Source organism: Pinus tabuliformis, chromosome 9 (assembly GCF_031772625.1).
Source record: "Pinus tabuliformis cultivar Carrire ecotype Pingquan chromosome 9, CPIR1, whole genome shotgun sequence".
Taxonomy (NCBI): Eukaryota; Viridiplantae; Streptophyta; class Pinopsida; order Pinales; family Pinaceae; genus Pinus; species Pinus tabuliformis.
Window position 1 is genome coordinate 674,606,088 of NC_142307.1, and position 23,526 is coordinate 674,629,613.

The 23,526-nt window shown below is 37.4% G+C and overlaps 1 protein-coding gene across 10 annotated transcripts in view; it reads left to right on the top strand.

Moving 5' to 3' along the window:
* LOC149150458 (uncharacterized) overlaps positions 1-23,526 on the top strand; it is a 405,388-nt gene that overhangs the window by 330,874 nt on the left and 50,988 nt on the right. For 9 of the 10 annotated variants that reach the window (XM_089440913.1, XM_089440910.1, XM_089440911.1 and 6 more), the window contains one exon: positions 2,187-2,252. The exons of the other annotated variant lie outside the window; for it this stretch is intronic. In XM_089440913.1, coding sequence (XP_089297039.1) covers positions 2,187-2,252 — 66 coding nt within the window. The remainder of the gene's footprint in view (positions 1-2,186; positions 2,253-23,526) is intronic. 10 annotated transcript variants of the gene reach the window in all.

Below are 23,526 nucleotides of genomic sequence, written 5' to 3' on the forward strand. Positions count from 1 at the left end.
GTCATCGTCATGGTGTGAGTCCCTTTTATCAGGGCACTCCCTCGCATAATGGCCCATTTTGTTGCAATTGTAACATCGTCCTTTTCTTCCACCTTTCGGTCCGCATTTCCTTTGGATTTAGCCCCATAATGGTTTCTTCTTTTAGCATGAGAAGAAAAGACAGAGGGATTGCCTTTGAGTGCGGGCATTTCTTGTTCTTCCATCCTTGTTTCTTCTTGAATGCATCTTGCCATCAATTCCTCAAATCCAGGAATTACATTATTGTTGAGAAGAGTAGTCTTGAATATATACCATTCAAGTGGCAGCCCTCCGAGAGTTGTGATAGTCATTTCCTTATCAGGAATACTTCCCTAATAGATAGGACTCAGGAGATCATTCTTGATCTCGATGATCCTTAAGAAATATGCTTGCATACTCTCATCTTTACCCTTCTCAATTTCCTTCAGCTTATTTCTAAGGAACAAAACTTGATTTGCATCATTAACTTTGAGTAAACTCACCAGTCTATCATAGATTTCCTTGGAGGTTGTCAGTTCGGAAACATAGGCCACCAGGCGCTTGTCAATAGAAGTCCAGGATGATCTTCCTTGCTTTGAATTCTCCCCTGGTCCACTTGTTCTTTGCAGCAGCGAATGCATTTGATGGAGGCTCAACAATTCTGCCTCTCACATGGTACAACACTTCCTGCTCTTCTAATGTCAGATAGAGAGACATCTTCCATCCGTGATAGTCAGACTTCTCACGAAGTTTGTCTTCAGCGGGGAAGTGGGCTGAGGACCCCTTGATTTCTTTGAGATTGCTCCACAGCCTTCGGTGATTGCTCTAGCCCTTGCTCTTGCTTGGGCTTTGTCTTCACCTCAGCTTTGATCCCATGTTAAATTATGGTATGTTCTATGCTTAGAGCAGTTTACTTCAAATCTTTTTATTAGCCATTGTTTAGCAATCACATAAACATAAAGTAAAGTGCAGATAGAACATTAAACGATTGACAGAAAACAAGCCAAGACAAGAGACACAAGATGTGGCGGCTAGCCAGGGACAAACCCCAATGCGGGGAAACCCTTTGATCAATTCTTCTTTAATCTTCAATAGTTCAGTAGAGAGAAATAGTACAATTCAGAATTCTGTAATTTTATAACAGTAGCAACAAACCCTAAATCAGCAAAGTCAAACTTGGTCAAAACAGCCTCGGATTGACTTTTAGTCAACTTGAAGAACTCGATCTTCAACAGCTATCTTCAGCAGCCCAAAACAGTCCACAATAATCAGTCAGTAAAACAGTCAAAAGTTCAACAATCTACAGTCAACCCTAACCAATCAATGCTGGTCAACTTTTAGGTCAATACAACCCCTAAAAAGTCAGTGCAAATCTTCCCTTGGTCAACGCTTCATAAAACAGCGAAGCATTTGGTCAACACAGCCCAAAAAGTCAACACTTCCCTAAATGCTGCCCTAATTCAGTCAACACTGCCCTAGTTCGTCCTTCTTGCTTGCCCAATAAGATGAGGAGAGAGAAGATGAGATGAGTTGATAATGAATCAACCTTAGTTGTACTTATATGATTTGCTGGGCATGTGTGCCACATATTTAGCTGCTGGCCGACCTTGACAATTTGTCAAGTAAATACAAATAAATTCATATCTCCATAAATACTTGTCGAAATCGAATGATCTTTAGATCAATCCTACACCTCTCGACAAGAGGAATCTAGGAAAAATATCAGCTTCCATAAATAAGGTGACCCACATGGAGTTTGGTCCTAGTTGCCAATTTTAACATTCTTCTTGGCCAACTTAGGCATGGGGGAATACGTCTTGATGCTACAAAAAAAATCAACATGATGAATGTCACACTTGTTAACCCTCATACAATATGAGGGTTGATATAATTTATATGCGATAATAGGCTATCAAATAATACAAATAATTCTTTTATTGTCATCATCAAATATGTATGTAGATAACAATATGACTACTTTTGCTTCTTTGTCTACCTAGTTCTAAGGGGTTAGGATTTATGTCATTTTTTTTATCATATAATACCTTGACGCCTATTTTTCCCATAGACAAGACCCTATTTGTTTAAAAAATGTTCATGTACTTCATTTTGTTGCATATTTTTTATTTCTTTGCAATCTTGTGCTTCTAACATATTTACATATCTTGAGTATCTATCTTTATTTGCAGGCTTCTCACTTGGCTCCGTGGATAATTAGCACTACATTATTTGCAATTATCCAAGTCTTTTGGCAGGTAATCTTTTGCGTTAAAGAGAATTTATTTTGAATGATTGGAAATTATGAGTACTTAGATTCCCGATAAATATTAATGGTTTCTTTTTATCAACCTATTCTACACACCTAAAACAAAAGCACAAGCACAAGCACAAGAAAAGAGATAGGGTTACAACATTAATTTCGCCAAGATGTGCTCTACAACCAGTATAGGGGAGATGTGTAGGTGTAATGTAAGAAAGTTTTTCAACATTTTTAAACATTGGCTCAATTAAAGAATAATAAAAAGTTAGAAGTAATATAGAGCCTAGTATCGGGGATCAGAGTAAACATTTAAATGTCAACTCAATTAATAATAAAAAGTTAAAAGTAATAAATAAAAAGTTAGACGTAATAAATAAAAAATTAAACGTAATAAATAAAAAGTTAAAAGTAATATAAAGCCCAGTATCGGGGATGAGTGTGAACATTTAAATGTTGGCTAAATTAATAATAAAAAGTTAAAAGTAATATAGATCCCAGTATTGAGGATGAGTGTAAACATTCAAATGTTGGCTCAGTTAATAAAAAAAGTTAAAAATAATAGAATTTAATTTGTTATATTTTGATTTTATTTTTAAATAAAATTACAAACAAATTTTTAGGTAAAAGAAAATCATAATATACATATCACATCAAAAAATATAAGTAGTAGCTATAAATTAAGATCCATTTTACCTTATAAATTAAAATAATGATTCCATATAACCATATTTAAATTTAATTAATAAGCACATAAAAACTTAATACTTACAATAAAGTTACAATATGACAAGATTCTTAACCATGGTTATTCACCCCCACGTTACCATGGGTATTATTAACTTGTAAATAGGCTTTGTTACAATACCATGGGCCAATACCATGTCTTATCAATACCACATGCCCAAAAACCACAACGTATTTCACAATCAAAATATTTTGTAACAATATGATAAGATTCTTAACCATGGATATTCAACTCCACTTTACCATGGATATTATTACTTGTAAATAGATTTTGTTACAATACCATGGGCCAATACTAGAGCTTATCAATACCACATGCCCAAAAACCCCAACTTATTTCACAATCAAAATATTTTATAAATATTTTATTTTAGTTTAATTTTATAACATTTTTTTTAATTAAATCTAAAAGAAAAAGGGTTATAATTACTTTTGAGATATATCTAAACCGTTTTTCCTCACAACTACTAAAAATATTTCCATAGAAATTAAATCAAGGTTTTAATAAAATTAAAAATGAGAACACCTTTATATATAGAGATGTTAAATTTATATAGTATAAATAATATTATTAAGAACTAGCATAGATATACCGTAACTAAGTATCCAAGTGATGAGAGCAAGCAAAGTGACTAACAATGATATAGGAAAGACAGTGTGTGATTTTTTCAAGTTTTTCATTATTGTATTTTCTTTGACATGATTGATCCAAAATATAGGTTTAATATTTACAACCAATTGAGTTTTTTTAATTTAGATACTTTCTTAAATACAATACAATGGGATCAAATTTAAGAGGGGGGGGGGGGGGGGGGGCGGGCTGAAAGATGGAGTTGGAGGAGGAGAAAGATGGAGGAAAGAACAAAGACATAGAGAGATAGAGGTGGATAGAGAGAGGGAGTGATAAGGGAGAGATGGAGAGAGAGTGAGGGAGAGGGGAGAGGAGAGAGATAGGGAGAGAAGGGGAAGAAAGAGAGAGGGAGACACAATGATTGATGGGGAAGGAGAGAGAGAGAGGGGGGGGGGGAGATGTTGGGAATCATGATTGCCGTTAGACCAAAACCCACAAGTGTTAGTCAACGATCGCATCGCCAAAGATAAGGATCCACAAGAGGCGGTTAGTCCATGTCACGAAACACACAGGGAGCATTGGTTTATCTAATGTCCAACAATCTCCCCCCCCCCCAACGCGAGCCAGGTGTGTGTCGAACTTGTGACCTATGCTCTGATATCACCTGTTGGGAATCATGATTGCCGTTAGACCAAAACCCACAAGTGTTAGTCAATGATTGCATCGCCAGAGATAAGGATCCATGAGAGGCGATTAGTCCATGTCACGAAACACACAGGGAGCATTGGTTTATCCAATGTCCAATAGGGGAGAAAAAAGGAGATAGTGACAGAGTTGGAGGGTAGAGAGAGAGAGAGTGATGGGGGGGGGGAGAGACAGAGGGAGTGGGGAATGAAAAGGGGAGAGAGGAAGGAAGAGAGAGAGATAGAGTTGGAGGGGTAGAAAGAGAGGGAAGAAGAAAGACATATAGAGAGAAAGGTGAAAAGAGAGAGGGCATGACAAGGGGGGGGAGAGAGAGAGAGAGAGAGAGGGAGAGAGTATGTTTGGAGGGTGAGATAGAGAGAAAAAGGAGAGATAGAGGGGGATAGAGATATAGTTGGAGGGGGGAGGGAGGGAGGAAGAGAGAGACAGAGGGAGGGAGGAAGAGAGATAGATATGGAGAGAGAGAGTGTGTGTGTTTAGAGAGGTGAGATAGAGAGATAAAGGAGAGATGGAGGGAGATATAGATATAGATGGCGGAGGGAGAGAGAGGGAAAAACAAAATGACTTAGAGAGGGAGGGATAGACCGAGTGAGAGAAAGATATAGTTGGGGGAGAGAGGGAGTGGGGGAGAGAGAGAGAGTGGCAAGAAAGGGAGGGGGAGAGAGAGAAGGAGAGAGGGAGGGAGATGGATAGATCAGTTTATGGTTAAGCTAAGGCATATAGCTCAACATATGTTGGAGTACCAACATGGTACAATTGGTCTTGACACAGTTAGTTATAGTTTGAGATATGCCACAAACAGTGATGTATAGCTGCGGGGATATACAGATTCTGACCAGGCAGGGAGTGCAAATGATTGGAAGAGCACTTTAGGAGAATGCTTTAGTTTGACCTTTGCCATGATTTATTGGACAAGTAGGAAGCAAAAATATGTCACACAACATTGCAAAAGAAAAAGTATATCATAGTTTGTGAAGTTTGTACTAAAGCAGTGTGGCTTTAGAAGCTGCGAGGATTCACAAATTCAAATTAGGCAAAGAGTGTTGAAGACATAATGAGTTTGTATATCTCTTTAGTTTGGTCATCGATCTCATGAATGAGTAGGAAGCAGATATGTGTTGCACTCAGAGGCTGAGTATGTTGCAACGTGATTGGCAAGTTATGAAGTAGTATGGATCCAATTTGCAAGATTGGTTGATCAGGTTGAGATGACAACAGGATGATAGGTCAAGTCACCTTTGAGGAGAGTTGTATGGCTCTAGTAATGTTAAGCAGATTGTCTTAGGACAAGCTTGAAGTGATTAAGTATGTCTCTCTCAATAGGAGGGAGTGATGTTACAACAACATTTGAGGAAAATCATGGTCCGATACCTCTCAGTGAGAGAGATTGTTGATATGATAACATCAAGGACAACCTTTCTTCCTGTGTCAAGTATGTTGACCAAATTAGGAAGAATGGTCCAGTAGAGGACAACCATTCTTCTTGTGTCATGTATGTTGACCAGATTAGGAAGAATGGTCCTAAGGGTCTAGGATCACTCAATTGAGTGGGTGCCTTTCAGAATCAAGCTCATATTACTCTCCAGATAGGTTGAGTGAGCTCCTTTAGCATCATAGCCTAGGATGAGGCATTTCGATTTGGGACCATATTACTCAAATGAATTGTGTCCATAGGGTTTCACGACGAGTCACAATTTTTGACAAGGATGATGGTGAACTAGGACTAGTCAGTATACCATGGGTCAGAGGTGCCGACCAGAATCATGGTGACTAGTTGATGCTCAATATGTACCATGTGTCACACCTAGTGAACAACTATGGTAACTTGTTGATGTTGTTGATTTACCATGTGTCACAGTTGTTGACCAAATTATGGTAAATTAGATGATGCTAAATGTTATGCCACGTGTCAAGAGTACTGACTAGTATGGGTTAGTGGTATCGACTAGCTATGGCTACTAGTTGATGCTAATATTGATAATGATGCTGATGATGTTAGATATGTTGATGATGATGTTAGGGATGTTGACAAGATGATGCTGATGATGTCAAAGATGCTGACTTACCTTATGTCAAAGATGCTAACAAGGATGATGATTTTATTATAACCTTTTCATAGAGAAATTTTGTTAACATGAGAACATCTAGATAGTCATTATGAATACCTCCCTAGTTAAGAGGGAACGTTGAATTTGTAACTATGGTAGATCTTCATAATGTATATTTTTGGTCCTTGATGCATTTGTAAGCATGTTCTTCATGCTTGAGTTAAATGAAAACAAAAAGAAAATTATATTAAGCATGCTATTCATGTCAATTGTAAAAAGGAAAATTTTGAATTTATAAAAGAATTTTTTTGGCTCCAAAAAGTTAAGTTCGGCCTCCTCCTAGTCAAGTTGGCCTAGTCAAAGGAAGACACCCGTTCAACTCATTGAAACACTATATATCGAGGCATTCAACCTCTTCTCCAACATGAATTCAAATCTTCTGTGATATATCTCTCTGAGGCTAGTGAAGAAGCTAAGAAGGCAATTCAGATCTCTTTCTCTCTCTGTTGAAGGAAATTCATATGTAAAGACCGTAAACAGATGCAAAAACAGTGAGGGATTTATATCATGAACCTGTAAACAATTTCCTGAGATCTTACAAAATCAATTAACAGAACTGCTGAGGTACCTACCTGTGCCGCTGCAGTTGAATATGCTGTGCCCCTGCGGTTGAAGATGCCTCCGGCTGCGCTGCTACAGTTACCAAAAGACCGAATCCACCCAGCCAAACTGAGCAGAACCTGGCTGCTCAATCCAGTAAGCTTCTTAACAGAAGTCGACTGTTCCCCCGTGCCCAGAACCTCAGAACGACTCAAGCTCTTCCTGTGAATGAATTCCGTACATGATGTTCCTCCTCCTTCCCCTTCCTCCTCTCTGTTTTTGCCCCCCGTGGTTTTATTTTGTTGTTTGGCGGTGGCCGCTCTTCCATCTGCAGCCCACCGCTCTGTTTGCTGGTGACACGCTCCCTGTCACGTATCAGCCCCCTTATCTCTTTTAAAGGTCGAGGATGTATATGATTTATGTTTTGAAATCATATTCTATTTTTATTAAAATATTCTTTTAATATAAATATTATATCGTATATATCACATTATGTTTTAATATATATCACATTTAAACATTATAAACATTATGATTTAATATATCACAATGTTTTGTTATATATATTTTTAATATAACATTATAACTTTATACTTAGAGCCCCTTTTAATTAATTTCTTATATATATTTTAAAAATTTATTTTATTAATATAATTTTTTATCAATAATCTGGAATATATAATTTATATAGTCCTCTTTTAAGATTTACCCATACATTAAGCAATATTGATGAATGAGTAGAACCTTTATTCAAAGAAGTGTCATGGTATTTATCATTTATAGTTAATTTAGTATATAATACTAGTGCGGTGTATGCGACACATGCATATGTAGCTATCATATGTATGTATCGTATGCCCGCTATTATTCTTGCGTTCTTTATATTTATAGATGGGTCGTTACATCACATATATCTCTCTCTCTCTCTGTTGAAGGCAATTCAGATCTCCCTCTTTTGAAGCCCTAATGCGAGGACCAAATCTTTCTCTATGGGAGTTTTTTTTAAAGCACAAAATTTTGAGGTGCAATGGAATTGATGGACCAAGTATATTACTAAAGATGAAGGACGAATTCTGCCCTAGCAGAGTAGACCGTTGAGAAATCTATGGCAGTTAGATAAGGATGATTTTTCTTTACTTTGATAACTGCTTGTGATGTTCTCTACTTCAACTTGTAGTATTTATAATTAACTTCTTCTTATTTAGATTATTATTGTGTTCTTATCATCAAACAATTACCAAAACATGAAGATCAAATAGTATAAGTGGACACAAAATGTAGGCGTCAAGCCAGTGCCAAAGCCTCTCTTAGATAGGAAAACCCACAAGAATTCTTCTCTTCTTATAGAATAATCAAAGGATGAATTCCAAGACCTTAGACCCAAGACAAAGACCCCTACAAGATCAAGTCAACCTTCCTTTCAATGTACTTCAACTTCAACAAAGTCAACTCTAGTCAAAGTTCTCTAAATCCTCAAATTTGACCCCTGCAACACTTTTTTGCTCCCTTCTTCAGGCCTGCAATTTTGGGCCTTCCTGCAGTAGCCAGAATTTCGCACATGTGGGAGTAATATGGCAAAATAGGCCTCCTTTCTCCTTTGTTGGACTTGCTCTCTTCTTCTCGGTGATGAGGCTTGCAAACTTGATCCTTTTGTCACCAAACTTCGGCCTTTTAAGATGAGCAATTTTGACTTTGCTGCAATAAATGATGCCCTAGTTCTTCGCATGTGTGACTGAGATGGATAGAGAAAACTTCAGATTTCGGTTCTTCTTGTAGTCTTGTAGTCTTCACTCTTCTTCTATACTGAGATCGAACTTTCTTGGATGCACACCAACTGACATTGAATGTTGTTGTATATATACACTTTTATGAGGCTCGAACAACCCTAATGAGGCGAACTTGATCTCTTGTAGGCCAACTTGATCTTGGAGGGGTATATTGACACATTTGACTCAAAATTAATTCTTTTGACTAGATACAAGATGCCCAATAGGGTCTAATACATATGACAATGACTCTTTTGACTTCTTGACTCTATGACAAATCTTAGAAGCACACAATGGGTGCTTGACCTGAAATCAAATTGACCTAGAGTATGAAACCCATGCTAATAAAATAATAATAATAAAATTTTCTTTCTCTTTTACATCAATTACATAAAATCAAGAATACATAAGATATTATGAAGATTGAACCTAGTTACATATTTCAACACCCCCTCTTAACTAGGGAGGTATTCATAATACATAGATGGTACATGGACATTCTCATACTAAAGAATTATCCTAAGAAGAGTCGGATTGGTAAGCCATCTCATATGCTATCTTTTCAACTTATATCAGTGCGTCTCATCATATCAACCAACATTGTCATATAGCAAGGCCTTGACTAACAACTGTATGTCTCCATTAGATTAGAGTACAATATTGGGGAGGCAATGATTTGTAGACACCTTCATCATTGTCTCTCAAGGCACATACCCCATCAAAATGTTTCACAAGGTATGTCCTTTAAGGACCATTCCTGTCTTGGATTTACACATCCTTAAGGAATCTCCTATTCGCCTATTCTTGCCTATTGGATGCCCTGCCTCATCCTCAAAGAGTATCGGTATAAGTTTCAAATACTTACCCAATCCTCCATTCTTTCTTTATGATGTGAAGACAAGAATGATGTATGTATCTCTCCCTCTCAATTAGGGGGGATCTACTCATTCCTATACATGAAAGGAATATACCCAAGCTCCCTTTTAACTAGGGACTTGTTTTCAACAACAACTATCTATTCTTCCGCGAAGATCATGGTACTATCAGCTGCTTCTAGGGCTCCTCTTTCTGCATCATCATGTCTTGAATAAACTTCAACTTCATCATGGAGCCATCTTCTTCCATAACTTCTTTGTAGGGCTTCGACCATCTTCTAAATCACTGCCCTTCAACAAAACATAGTGTTGAACCAATTAATGCTAGACATGTCATCCTTCTGAAAGTGACCATCTTTGTCATCATCTGGCTATCCTTCATATTGCTACCTCCTCCAAGCAATGTTCTTCTTAGGATCATCCATCCAGACTTATGTGTAATAGTTGTAGGTGAATTTCTACAACCTTCTGCTGGTAGCCCTGTTCCAATCCAACCAAATGGTTTAAAAAATTAAAAATTGAACATTAAAATGAGAAATACCTCTTCATGATGGCCCTTTGTCATGACATTTGCTTTTGCAATATTGACATCTTTTTCTTTATGAATCCATCTCCAAGGCTTACAATACAAAGGTTATCCTTCATTGTACTCAATAGGGTCTTGATAACATTTTTTCGCCTTCTCCTTTCTTCAACATCTCTATACATAGCTTCCTCTTATTAGAATCCTTATGGCCCACCTCCTTATATTCTATAGGAGGTCTTCACAACTTCTTTATGGAGATGTCATAACCAATCCTTTTTAATCTTAGATGTTGATTAAGTAGCTGTAAACACATCTTCATGAACTTCTCTTTCACCTTCTTCACATACTTCTTTCTCGGGATCTTCTATACATAACTCTTCTTGCATAGAGACAATTGTTGTCCACCACCTCATATGAGGTCATATGATGTTGATTGTCATAATGTAGAAGAGTTCAATGCATATTTTGATTTATGCCTTCATGTGTCATTCATAAGGAAGAGTTCTTCTTCAACCATGCTCATGAGTTTGAGTATTCCAACCATTCCATCTGTAACTGAGTGATGACATGACTTTATCTATTAAAATTACCAAATATATGCATGCCTTTTTTCTTTATGTGTTCATCTAGATTTCCTTCAGCAACTTCCTTTTCCTTGCTTGAAGATGAAAAATGCTTCAACTAAAAAATGTCATGCTGCATATTTCTGTCATCGTACCTTCATCCTTCTAAATTGTAGATTTTACACTAAGTGGAATGTTGGCCATTTATGTAACAATCACTTCTTCTAAGTAGAGGTGAACCTTTTTAACAAAGATTCAGGGGAGGAGCTTGATGATCCTTATTCTGCAAATGCTTCTTTCTAATGATGATGAGGTGTGATGAGCTCTAATCTTTCAATCTTGCTAGATGACTTGCTTCAATTGTACAAACTGTTATTTCTACTATCCTTCTGTGCTTTTAATAATGACGCCATCTCATTCACTGCTACAATGTATCCTATCATAACTGTAATGCTTCTACCATGACTATTATCTTAAAGATAAACTTAATGTACGAGAGACATTTAATGGTAGAGGTCTTTCACTTCTTCCTTTGTTTTCTTCTCTTTCGGTTCTTCTACTTCTTCAATCACATGAGCTTCACTTCTTTCTTTCCTTTTCTTGTGGCCCTTCTTGAGTTTAGGACAATTCCTCTTGAAATGCCCATATTCATTACATTCATAACATTGAATTTTAGACATGTCAATCTTCTTTTGAAATTTCTTTTGAGGCTCAAATTTTCCTTTCTTCCTTGTCATATCAGCAAATGCTTGTGTTTGCTCATTTGATCCATTGCCATTCTTTGCTTTTAATATGGTTTCTTCAATCTTACATAATGCCCATATATCACTGAATGGAGTAGCTTCCTTCTTTCCATAGATGCTTGGTACAAAGTTGCCCCATTCATCTCGTAGTGCATTGAGTACACAAGTGGTCATCTTTGGATCTAACATTGTTTCTCCCAACTCTTGTAGTTGATCTCTAATTTGAGTTACCTTCATGAGATATGAAGCTATCCCTTCTTCTTTTGATACTTTCATCTTGTATAATTATTTTCTTAAAGATATTATTTCCCCAACTGTACTTACAGAGTACAACTCTACCAACTTGTCATAGATCTCTTTTGATATCTTCAATTTTGCTACAAAGGGAATGAGAGAATCCTTGATAGATTCAATGGGGATTCTTTGAGCCCTTATTTCCCCTTTCATATATTTTGATAATTTTTGAGATTGTTCTTGACGAGGCTTTGTGATGGAGTCCTTGACATACTCAAAAACTTCATTTTCTAAGAGAATCAAATCTATTCTCTTCTTCCATGCAAGGTAGTTTGATGTACCTGTTGTTGCTCAGATTGTACAGGCACTGCGACAACGACTCAAGTTGAGGGCTGTCACTCTAATCCCCGACCTCTCCGTTCTAGCTGTCTCCCAATAACAGGCTATGGGGGGTAGTCCCTATGGAAATGTGAAGATGAAAGACAAGTTGACAACCAACAAGTCCGAGAGACACGATTGAATGGCCTATCTACTTGGTTAAATTTAACAAGACTTAAAGATTAGATTAAATTTAAATGTGAGACTAATGCCTTATGGAGTTAATTTCTTGCTTATAATCAATTTGATATAAAGTAACCAGATGAACAACCGCTGCTTGGATGCTTAACTATCCTAGATCAAGTGCAAATCCTACAAGCTAGGTGAAATGCAAAATCTTGGCTGTTTTTAAGTTAGATGCCTATTCTAAGTGTAATCTTCCTCTTAACTATTTTGGAACTTGTCTCTAGAGTAGTTTGTGGGATAGAAGTCAATGGGAAGCAAGTAGAGGCTTGATTAACGATACCTCCCCCTGTGTTCTAACCACCCGATGCCTTCGGCGCTGCAGAGACTGTGGCTCTGACGACTACAAGGTCATCGTGTTAACCACTAAAGAGGTGCTAAGCCTCTTAAGCTAAATTGAAAAAGGTGGTTCTATTCTCTATCAACCAAGCTTATGCTTAGAGGTAAATTATTAATGCAAGAGGCTATCCCTAGTATGCAAGTTCAAAATGCAAGAGGCTATCCCTAGTATGCAAGTGCAAGAGATGAATGCTCTTAAGGTGAGATTACTTAATTTGTTAAGTACTTAATGACAATGATTTTCAATTAAGAACAATAAGGTACTTAACCAATTAAGTATTCTCTTATATCTTGTTATATCTTATATAAAATGCTAGTATGTGAAATCCTAGATATGTATATAAGAGTATACTAACCTAATTGTTGATACTCATGTTTTAGTTTGTAAAATCTAGGGTCTGTAGAACCCTAGTAGAAATTGATATTCTAGGATATGGTGATATTGTTTTTTGATATGATTTAGTTTTGATGATATATTCTAGGGTTTGCAACTAACCCTTGTAGAAGTCTAACATGTAAAAGCATATTGTTGATGTAAAGCACCATGTTTGGATTGTTATTTGTTTGAATTGCTGATATCCAAGGCTTTGTGTCTCGAAGATGAAGTCTAGGATTTGTGACAAACCCTAGTAAGAAGTTGAAGTCTAGTATGTAAAGAGATTTAACTTTTGCTGATTATGAACCTAACTAGGCTTAGGTGTTTAATGTCTAAAGTCAAAATGCTTCCATATGATTTTGATATAGTTAACTTCATGCTTTTGTATGTTCGTACTTGCTATTAAAAGTTTTGTAGGTACATAATCTTCAAGATGTTGAAGATGTTTGTAAGTAAAGATGACTTGATAATATTGATAAGCACGATGAAGGAAATTATGTGAATGATGATGGTCAAGATGACCTTGATACTGTAGGAAGGAATATAAGCCATGAAAGGTTCTTTGATGTCATAAAAGAAGGAAGTAGTTGATATCCCTAAGTTAAGAGGGACCCTGGATAGAAGAAAGGGTATATCTCCCCAGTTAAGAGGGAGGGCATATTATGATAGTGAATACCTTGAAATAAGCAAATGTATCATATATGAATGTTCATAAAGTTGCGAACAAAAGACTTGAGAAGAAGATGAATTTGATGCTGCTGAAGAAATGAAATAAGAATAAAAGCTTCTGACAAATTGTATATGGATAACTTGATGACGAAAGTAGCATTAGATTGATTGAGGACCCCAAAAGGTTTGTATTTACTTGTATGTATACTTGAAAGTTTATTATTGATTGGGGTTTGTGTTTATACATGTAAATCTCTCCATAAAAGGGTTGAACACTCTGGAAGCATGCTTGGACAAATGGATATATCTAGTTTGATGGGGAGATTTGAAGCATCTAATGGCGGGTGCTTGGGAGGACATCTGGCCAACCTTTGTGTTGATGTCTAGATCCCGAAGAGGGAGGGTGGCGTTGGTCATGGAGGTCTAACCTTGGATACACACCTAGATCCTTGGGTTGATGGTTAGAAAGTAAGCCTGATGGTACCTAGATTGGCTGAAAGCTTGAGTCCATCTTAGTCCCACCTAGATAGAATACCTTGCTCAGATTTCTAGTCTACAACACTGAGTGTGCTAGAACTCTTCGTAGTTCATTTTGGAGATCTTCCATTTACCTCTATATATTTGTATGTATGAATACCTCCCTAGTTAAGAAAGAGTGTTGAAGAATGTAACTAGTGTCGGTCTTCATAATTGTATTTGAGTATTGATGTAATGTATCTGTAAAATGAAAGAAAAAAGAAATCTTATTATTAAAGAAATTGACTTATTAAAGCATGGGTTTCATGCTTGGGTCAATTGTTTTTAGGTCAAAGTCTCCATTGAAGACTTCTAGGGTTTATGTTAAGTGTACATGTCCATGTCATATTGTAAAAGACCCTTCTTTGGATTTATTTGTCAAGAAATAAATTTATTTTATTGTAAAATAGGTCAATTAGGCCTCCTCCACCAAGTCGGCCTCAAACTGGATAAGTCGGCCTAAACAGAGGCGCAAAAACTCGACCTCATTTGTTACACTCACTCATCAAGTTCGAACTACAACTTTTGGGCAAGGAAAAGGTGCAAAATTCAACGGACAAGAAGGAAGAGTCTAGTGAAGAAGAAGGAGGTCATCATCTTGCAAAAGAAAACCGAAATTTCTCTCTCCTATCTCATACGTGCAAAGTTTTGGAGTGCTGCTAGAGCATCGAAATTCTGCAGTAGCTGGGAGGCCAAAATTCTAGTGAAGCTGGGGCCAAAATTTATGGGTTGATGCTGGGCTGTAGCTGTTGGACAAGAAGAGACTATTGAAGGTTGCTATATCTCACTGGAAAGCTGATTTGGTGGAGGAAGAAGGTCTGTAGGTCTAAGGTCTTGGTTTATCCCATTTTGAATTACTAAAGGAAGAGTCCTTGACTGGGTTTTACCCTACATAGGGGTTTTAGCCCTGATTGAGTGCCTACATCTGGTGTCCTTGATCTTTGTCTTCTGGTTTTGGTAAGTCCTTGATGAATTTAGATAAAAGAAAAACATAAGAAAGATAATAGGAACTCAAAGAAATCACAAGTAATTATCAACAAGAGAAAGTCTTTCTGCGTTTCTGATTTTCTAACACTTGGACACATCATACCCAGTTCTAGTCCCTTGCTTTTTCAGTTGTGCTAGTAAAGAAGAAGGATGGGGCACTTCACATGTGCATTGATTACAGGGCCCTAAACAAGAAGACACTGAAGAATAGGTATCTGATTCCATGTGTCGATGAGCTGATGGATCAACTTACGTGTTAAAATTTGACAACTCAGGGATGAATTTCTCCTAGAAGAAAACATATCTTTTAGTTCTGTTTGAACCTTGTATAATAAAATTTCATTTCTAACAGTTCTAATATGACTTTCCAAAAATAGTAAGGCACACCTCAATTTGGAAGTGACTTTCCAAAAATAGAAAGTCATATCTAAATGATCAAGGATGATCTCGACATATGGAATCCACTTTAAAATCAAATCAATCATGATTATACAAGTCAAGAATTAATATTTTTATCCTTACTATTATTATTATTATTATTATTATGATACCATTATTTATAAAATAGTTTAAAGTCATTCACCTTTATTGGATTAATAAAAATGAATTCTGTCATGCAATAAGTAAATTAAATGGAGAATCTTGTACTTGGCAAATCGAGCCTCTCTCTTGGAATAAAATAGTAACTCCACACTTAAGAGAATGTAACTCTCCCTCACTAATTCAATGTATGGCAAAAGTGTAACTCCTCATTAAATGCACTTGTAACTCCCTCATTCAATTCGATTTATAACTCTCACCAAATATTCTTTCATGTCTAAGTGTAACTATCTCTCTCTTTAATTCGAATTGTAACTCTTCAAAACAATTGTACCTCTCTCTCTATTCTTGGAATGAGTTGCACTTCTCCTCAAGTAACTCCTCTCTCATGGAATTCAATTCTCCTAATATTAGCTCAATGCATGAATTTATTTTGTAACTCCTCCTTTCTCATCTATTTAAGCAAGAGTAAGTGAGAGTTGAGTGTAACATGTTCATTGTGGAGAGCTAGTGTTGAGTGTGTGCAAGAAGTGTGAGAACAAGTGAAGAGTAAGAGCGAGGGAAGAGCTTGAGCAAGTGTGAAGGACAAGATATGATCAAGAGAAGGAGGAGATCTTCAAGCAAAGAGAAAGAACACTTCAACTGCAAGTTCATTAGACATTGGTGACTTTATTCATTCTCATTTTCTCTCTCTCTATACTCTGTTGAACAATTGAAGAAATCTAATAGAAGAAGAATCATTTGGGTTTTCCTCTTGTGGGTTTTGCCCTGGTCATTGGTGTTGAAAAATGTATGACTAGGTTCGGTCTTCATAAGTATGAAATGTATTATTGTAAATATAAAATGAAAAAGAAATTATTATTATCATTGGAGCATGGGTTTCATGCTCAAGTTCTTTTATTTTATAGGTCAAGCACCTATTGATTGCTTGTAGGGTTTGTCCTAGGTATAAGAGTCATTGTCATATATTGAAGACCCTATGGGCACATTGTAAAGTGTAAATAAAAATTTATATTGTCTTTAAAGTGTCAAAATGCCTCCAAGATCAAGTCGGCCTAATGCACTGTCAAGTCGGCCTACATGAAGAGCCACGCCCAACCTTGAAGAAGCCTATATATAAGAGGAACTTGTCCTCCATTTGGATCACTCTTTCACTCATCTCTTATGTGAAGAAGTAAAGAAGTAGAAGTCAAGAAGGAAGTTCAAAAAAGAGGAAGTTGAAGAAGATCAAAGTTTTTGGGCCTTATCTATTCTTATGGAAGATCGAAGTTAGGGTTTTTTGCGTTGGATCTACTGGGGTTCAATTTTGGAAGGAGAAGAGAAGGGAAGGCAAGCGAAGGTCTGTTAGGGAATCCTACTAGCCCTAGGACTCAAGTCAAGGCAAGCGTACTCAAGAGGAAGGCTATTAGAGGGAGATCGAAGTCTCCTAGAGGAGCAACAACAGTTGCAGCAGTTGTTGGGGAGTAGAATTTCAGATCTACTAGGAGGTCGAAGATATTGCAGCTGCAGGTCGTGGTATTCGTCAATTGAAAGATCTGAGAGACAAAGAAGAGACTTACGGGTTTTCCCCTCAAGGGGAGGGGTTTTGGCCCTGGCTTGTAGCCTATATACAGTCACTGTTCTTACTATTTTCGTAGTTGTTTGATGTATTGCACATTGGAATAATAACGAACAAAGCTAATAAGGAAAAGATAACACAAACAATTATCAAGTAAAAAGAATTAACATATTCACTGCCCTATTGAATTGTCAACATGGTTTCAGAGCTTTGGTTCTCTAAGGGCATCATGAAGATCTCCTCTACAATGATGAAGTTCATCAACAAGATTGCAAGCCATCTCAAGAAAGGTATCAAAGAAGCATGGAATCTCTTATTCTCTTCAAAGAAGGCATCGATCAATGAAAGGGATGAAGGTCTCTTTTCGGCTCTCTTTGGTACATTCCAAGATGAAGACATCTAGGTAATTGATAGTGGTGCATCAAGACACATGACTGGTCACTCCAACCAATTGAAGACCTTCTCAACAGGGAAATCCACTTACTCTGTGGAACTTGGAGACAACAAAAGCTATCCGGTGAAGGGCATTGGATCAACTTCCATAAAACTAAAGGATGGAAGCAACATCCACCTCAACAACATTCTATTTGTTCCAGGTTTGCACAAAATTCTACTTTCTATTTCAAGTTTAGAAGATAAAGGGGATAGAGTAGCCTTCATTGATGGAAAGGTAATTGTTTGGGGAAAGGACTCAAGCATAGATCAAGCTAAAGTTATTGGTATCGAGAAGGAAGGCTTTACAGATTAATATCTCCTATAAACCAAGCCCTAGTTCACACTGAGATTAGTCCATGTGAACTTTGGCATCGAAGGTTTGGTCATATACATTTCAAAATTCTTCCAACTTTAAATTCCATAGTAGATGGAATCCCGAATCTAAAGGAAGATCATGAAGGTGTCTGCAAGGGATGTGCATTGGGTAAGAATACCAAGAGACCATTTGGAAGCAGTGCTTCACGGTCAAAAGAAATCTTGGATCTTATTCACTCTGATGTATGTGGCCCTATGACTCCAAAATCACTTGGAGGCCATCTATACTATGTCACATTCATAGATGATCATTCAAGAAAGACTTGGGTTTACTTAATGAAAACCAAGGATGAAGTATTTACAAAATTTCAAGAATTCAAAGCTGAAGTGGAGAACCTTATAGAAAGAAGAATCAAGATACTAAGATCTGATAATGGAGGAGAATATACATCTAAAGAGATTATAGCATTCTGTAAGGAGTTTGGGATTAAGAGGGAGCTGATAGTCCCATACAATCCCGAACAAAATGGAGTCACAGAAAGAAAGAACAAATCCATTGAAGAAAGTGTAAAGCAATGTTACACGATCAAGATCTACCTAAGTTTTTGTGGGGAGAGGCAACCAAGACAATGGTCTACATTCAAAATCGATGTCCTCACAGATCTCTAGATAACAAGACTCCGGAAGAAGTGTTCACTGGGAAGAAGCCATTTGTAGATCATCTCTGAATCTTTGGGTGTCCTGTGTATATTCATATACCAAAGGAAAAAATAAAGAAGTTGGATCCTTCTGGAATGAAGGGGACATTTGTTGGGTATAGTAACTCATCAAAGGCCTAGAGAATCTATATGAAATATGGACATCACATTGAAGTTAGTTGTGATGTCATCTTTGATGAGAGTATAGCATTCAAGTAGTCAAAAGAACTTTCCATAGATTCTTATGAAGAACTTCCGATATTTGAGGAGGAAGTTGACAAAGGAGGAGAAGGATCACACCATGAAGGAGGGCCAAGTGAACTTGCTCAAATCGTGGTCATTCCCGAAACAAGGAAAATACCTAATTGGTTGAAATCCACACTACTTGATGCAGAAGGTCATGGGGCAACATAAGGATCATTTAGAGAAAGTAAGAGACCCAAGAAATATTCTGGGTATGCTGCATACATGACAAAATTAATAGAAGAAGAACCATCCACCTTTGAAGAGGTTGTAGAACATTGAGAATGGAAGGATGACATGAATGAAGAGTATCAATCTATAATGAAGAATGGACTTTGGGAGATCATACCTAGGCTCGAGGACAAATATGTGGTTATTTCCAAGTGGATGTATAAGATCAAGCATGTAGTTGATGGAAGTATAGATAAGTATAAAGCAAGATTTGTGGCTAGAGGGTTCTCTCAAATTGAAGGCATCGACTATGAAGAAACATTTGCTCCAGCAGCAAGATATACAACGATTTGATCATTAATCTCTTTGGCAACATCGATGGGATGGAACATCCACCAAATGGATATCAAAACTGTGTTTCTGAATGGCACTATAGCTGAAGAAGTCTATATAGAACAACCCTTGGGATTTGAAGTCAAGGATAGGAAGGCATATGTTTGCAGATTTAAGAAAGCATTATATGGCCTCAAGCAAGCACCAAGGGCATGGTAGGCTAGAAGGGATGCATACCTTTAGAGAATAGGCTTCACAAAAAGTTCTGCTGACTCGAACCTTTATATTAAGGTTGTAAACAATGAACCTGTAATTATTCTTCTGTATGTAGATGATCTTCTCTTGATAGGTGTTGAAGGTTGAATTGAAGAATGTAAGAAGCAACTGATAGCAAAATTTGACATGAAGGATCTTGTGCTAATGCATTACTATTTGGGACTAGAAGTATGGCGAGGACCAAATGAAATGTATTTGGGTCAAGCAAAGTATGTGATTGAGATTCTAAATACGTTTGATATGATGGACTGTAAACCTATGACCACTCCGATGATCACAAACTTGAAGAGACTAAGGAGTTCCGAATCAAGCTGTCTGGATCCTTCTAGGTATAGACAACTTGTTGGCTCATTGATGTACTTGGTTAATACTCGACTAGACACATGTTTTGCAGTAAATGTACTCAGTCAATTCCAAGTGTAGTTGAAGCATTACCATTAGATAGGAGCAAAACATATTCTGAGATATCTGCGAGGAACCATCAACTACTATCTAAAATATGATAGAAGGAATGATGTCCAATTGATTGGTTATACAGATTCCGACTGGGGAGGCAATGAACAGGATGGAAGAAGCACTACGGGAGGATGTTTCAGTTTAGGATCCTCCATGGTCTCATGGATGAGCAGAAAGCAAGACACTGTTGCTTTGAGTAGTGCTGAGGCTGAATATGTTGCAACATGTGAAGTAAGCAGGGAAGTAGTATGGTTAAGGAAGCTGCTATCCAACTTGTTTGAAGGACCGATGAACCCTACAATGATACTTTGTGATAACACTAGTTGTATTCGTTTGTCTGAGGATCTAGTGTTCCATGGAAAGACAAAGCACATCAACAACAAGTATCACTATATTTGAGAGCTAGTACAAAATGGTGTGTTGCAACTACGGTATATCTCCACTGATGAACAGGTAGTTGACATATTGACGAAATCACTTCTGAACAAGAAGCTTGTATACTTAAGGGACAAGCTTGGTTTGGTGGATTTGTCCTCCCTAATTGAGAGGGAGAGATAGACACTACATTCTTGCCTTCACTTGGGAAGAAAGAATGGAGGATTGGGTAACCATCTGGCATTCGATACTCTTTGAGAGTGTGGTAGGGCATTCAAGACAAGAGTATGTTAATCTAGGTTGTCATTGATGTCAATAGTGATGTCAATATGGCATTGGCCAAGATGGAAAATATTCTTGAGATGCCTAATGAATATCATGAAACCCTAGAATGAGATGATAAGGTTGAAGACAATAGATGCCTGGTTCAATATGATGATGTTGTAACTCTTGTTTGATAAGAATGTCATCAATTAATATGTCAAGTCACTAATGAAGAAGTCTTAAGGAGTGCCAAGTGCGAAAGTATTTAGAAGCCCTTGATGACATATGGAGGACTACATTTGATGATGTCATATTCTTGATGAATGACCACAATTGATTATGGCACTTGATGAGGTCTTGATAACATGATTGGAGATCATTTGGTGGTTGGAAGATTATTTTGGAGTTCTCTTAATGATGTTGCACTATGACTGCACTAGTATATGATGACATTGTTGATGCGTCATGCTACATGGATGTTGCACTCCTACATAATGACTCTATGATCCTATGATGACATTGATGACAATGAAGAAGCCACGCTGTCCCAAACATTCCTCATGTTGTCCCAAATTTTTTATACATAAATTTAAGGACAATCACAAAGAAAAAATATTTTTGGACACCTTGGAGGCATCCTTTCAAAATGGATCCTAGACCATCTTAAAGAGGAATTTTTCCTCTTTCTAACGAGCCTTTATTTGCTCCGAAACTCCCAATAGTTTGTGAGATATTGAATTTTAAAACTAAGGAAATTATTCTTAGCAGTGAGCCAACTTATTCTCAGTGATACAAGTCAACCTCACTTCAAATAGACGTGTCCCTTTAGTTATAAATGAAATCTCTATAAATAGACGTCTAAACACTTCATTTTGATCAACAATTCAGGCATTCAGAGATAGGAAGTACAGAAGAAGAAAGAAGGCCGAGGAGAACAAGGAGACTGTTGTTTAGGATGGAAAAAAAAGGATAATTCTGTTTGGGCATAAAATCTTGGTTGAAGCTACCATAGTTGCTGTGGTCGAAGTTGCCGTAGTTGCTGTGGTCAAAGCTGTTGTAGTTGCCGTGGTCGAAGATGTCGTAGTTGCCGTGGTCAAAGCTGTCGGAGTTGCCGTGGTTGAAGCTGTCGTAGTTGCCATGGTTGAAGCTACTGTGGTCGAAGTTGTCCTAGTTGTTGTGATTGAAGTGTTGATTTATTGGGATTGTTCAAATAGAGCTTGTTGAGGTCTTCTCTTGGGGAACCGAATAGAACAGAGTTGGAGAACTTTGTGAAGCAACATATTGAAGATTTGTGGAGATCATTGAAGACTATGATGCATTGAAGCCATCATGAGGTGACCTTGAAGAAGTTTTGTTTGGGTAACATGAAGAGCAGTGGTGACACCTTCATGTGAAGAACAAGGTTGTCATTGATAATGTGATGTGGAGATTAAGTGAAGGCGTCGCTGAAGATTGACAGGGCTCGTTGAAGAAGACATTGGGAGACGTGAAGTATAACTAAACATATCTTGACGAAGTAAACCTAAGGGTGGGAGCCCAAGAGGTTGGATCCTCAATGAGACAAGGTTGGTGCCTTGGAAGATAAAGTTGGAGCCTCAAAGAGACAAGGTTGGTGCCTTGGAAGATAGGGTTGGAGCCTCAAAGAAACAAGGTTGGTGCCTTGGAAGATAGGGTTGGAGCCCTAGAGGTTGGAACCTCAAAGAGACAAGGTTGGTGCCTTGGAAGATAGGGTTGGAGCCCTAGAGGATATGAGTCCTCAAGAGACCAGGTTGGTGCCTGTACTAGAGATAGGGTTGGAGCCTTAGAGGTTGGTGCCTCAAAGTGACAAGGTTGGAGCCTTGGGAAGTCCAAGTCGGTGCTTGGCAAAATACAGGTTGGAGCTTGGGAGATTGAAGATTGGTGTCTTCATCTAGAGTTGGAGCCCTACACAAATATTGTACTTGATTTATTGAGATTAATAAAAGTATTTATTCTTGTTGTTCATTTTGTGTTCTAATTATAAGTGATCTAATTGGTAAAAGTAACAATTCAAACGGAATACTAATTCACCCCCCCTCTTAGTATTTCCAATAGAGTAGTCGTGGACCGATATTCTTTGAGGATTAGCTACTCAAGATAAGAATGGTCCAATGGGAGGTCATACTCTGTGAACACCCGGGTTGGGTATGTACCTTGGGAGACAATGATGATGGTGTCTATATATATCATTGATCTCGCCAACATTATGCTTTGATCTTGTGGAGAGATAGAGCTATTAGTCAAGGCATTGCTATATGACAATGCTGGTTAATATGATGCTAGACAGATGGGTTACCAATCCAACTCTTCTTATGAGATCTCTTCAAAATGAGAATGACCATGTACCTCTTATCAATACCTCCCTAGTTAAGAGGGAGTGTTGGAAAATGTGTAACTAGGTTCAGTCATGAAATGTATTCTTAGAAATATAAAATGAAAAAGAAATTATTATTACTATTGGAGCACGGGTTTCATGCTCAAGTTCTTTTATTTTATAGGTCAAGCACACATTGAGTGCTTCTAGGGTTTGTCTTAGGTATAAGAGTCATTGTCATATATTGAAGACCTTATGGGCACACTGTAAAGTGTAAAGAAAAAATTATTTTGTCTTTAAAGTGTCAAAATAACTCCAAGATCAAGTCGGCCTACATGAAGAGCCACGTCTAACCTTGAAGAAGCCTATATATAAGAGGAACTCGTCCTCCATTTGTATCGCTCACTCACTCATCTCTTACGCAAAGAAGTAAAGAAATAGAAGTCAAGAAGG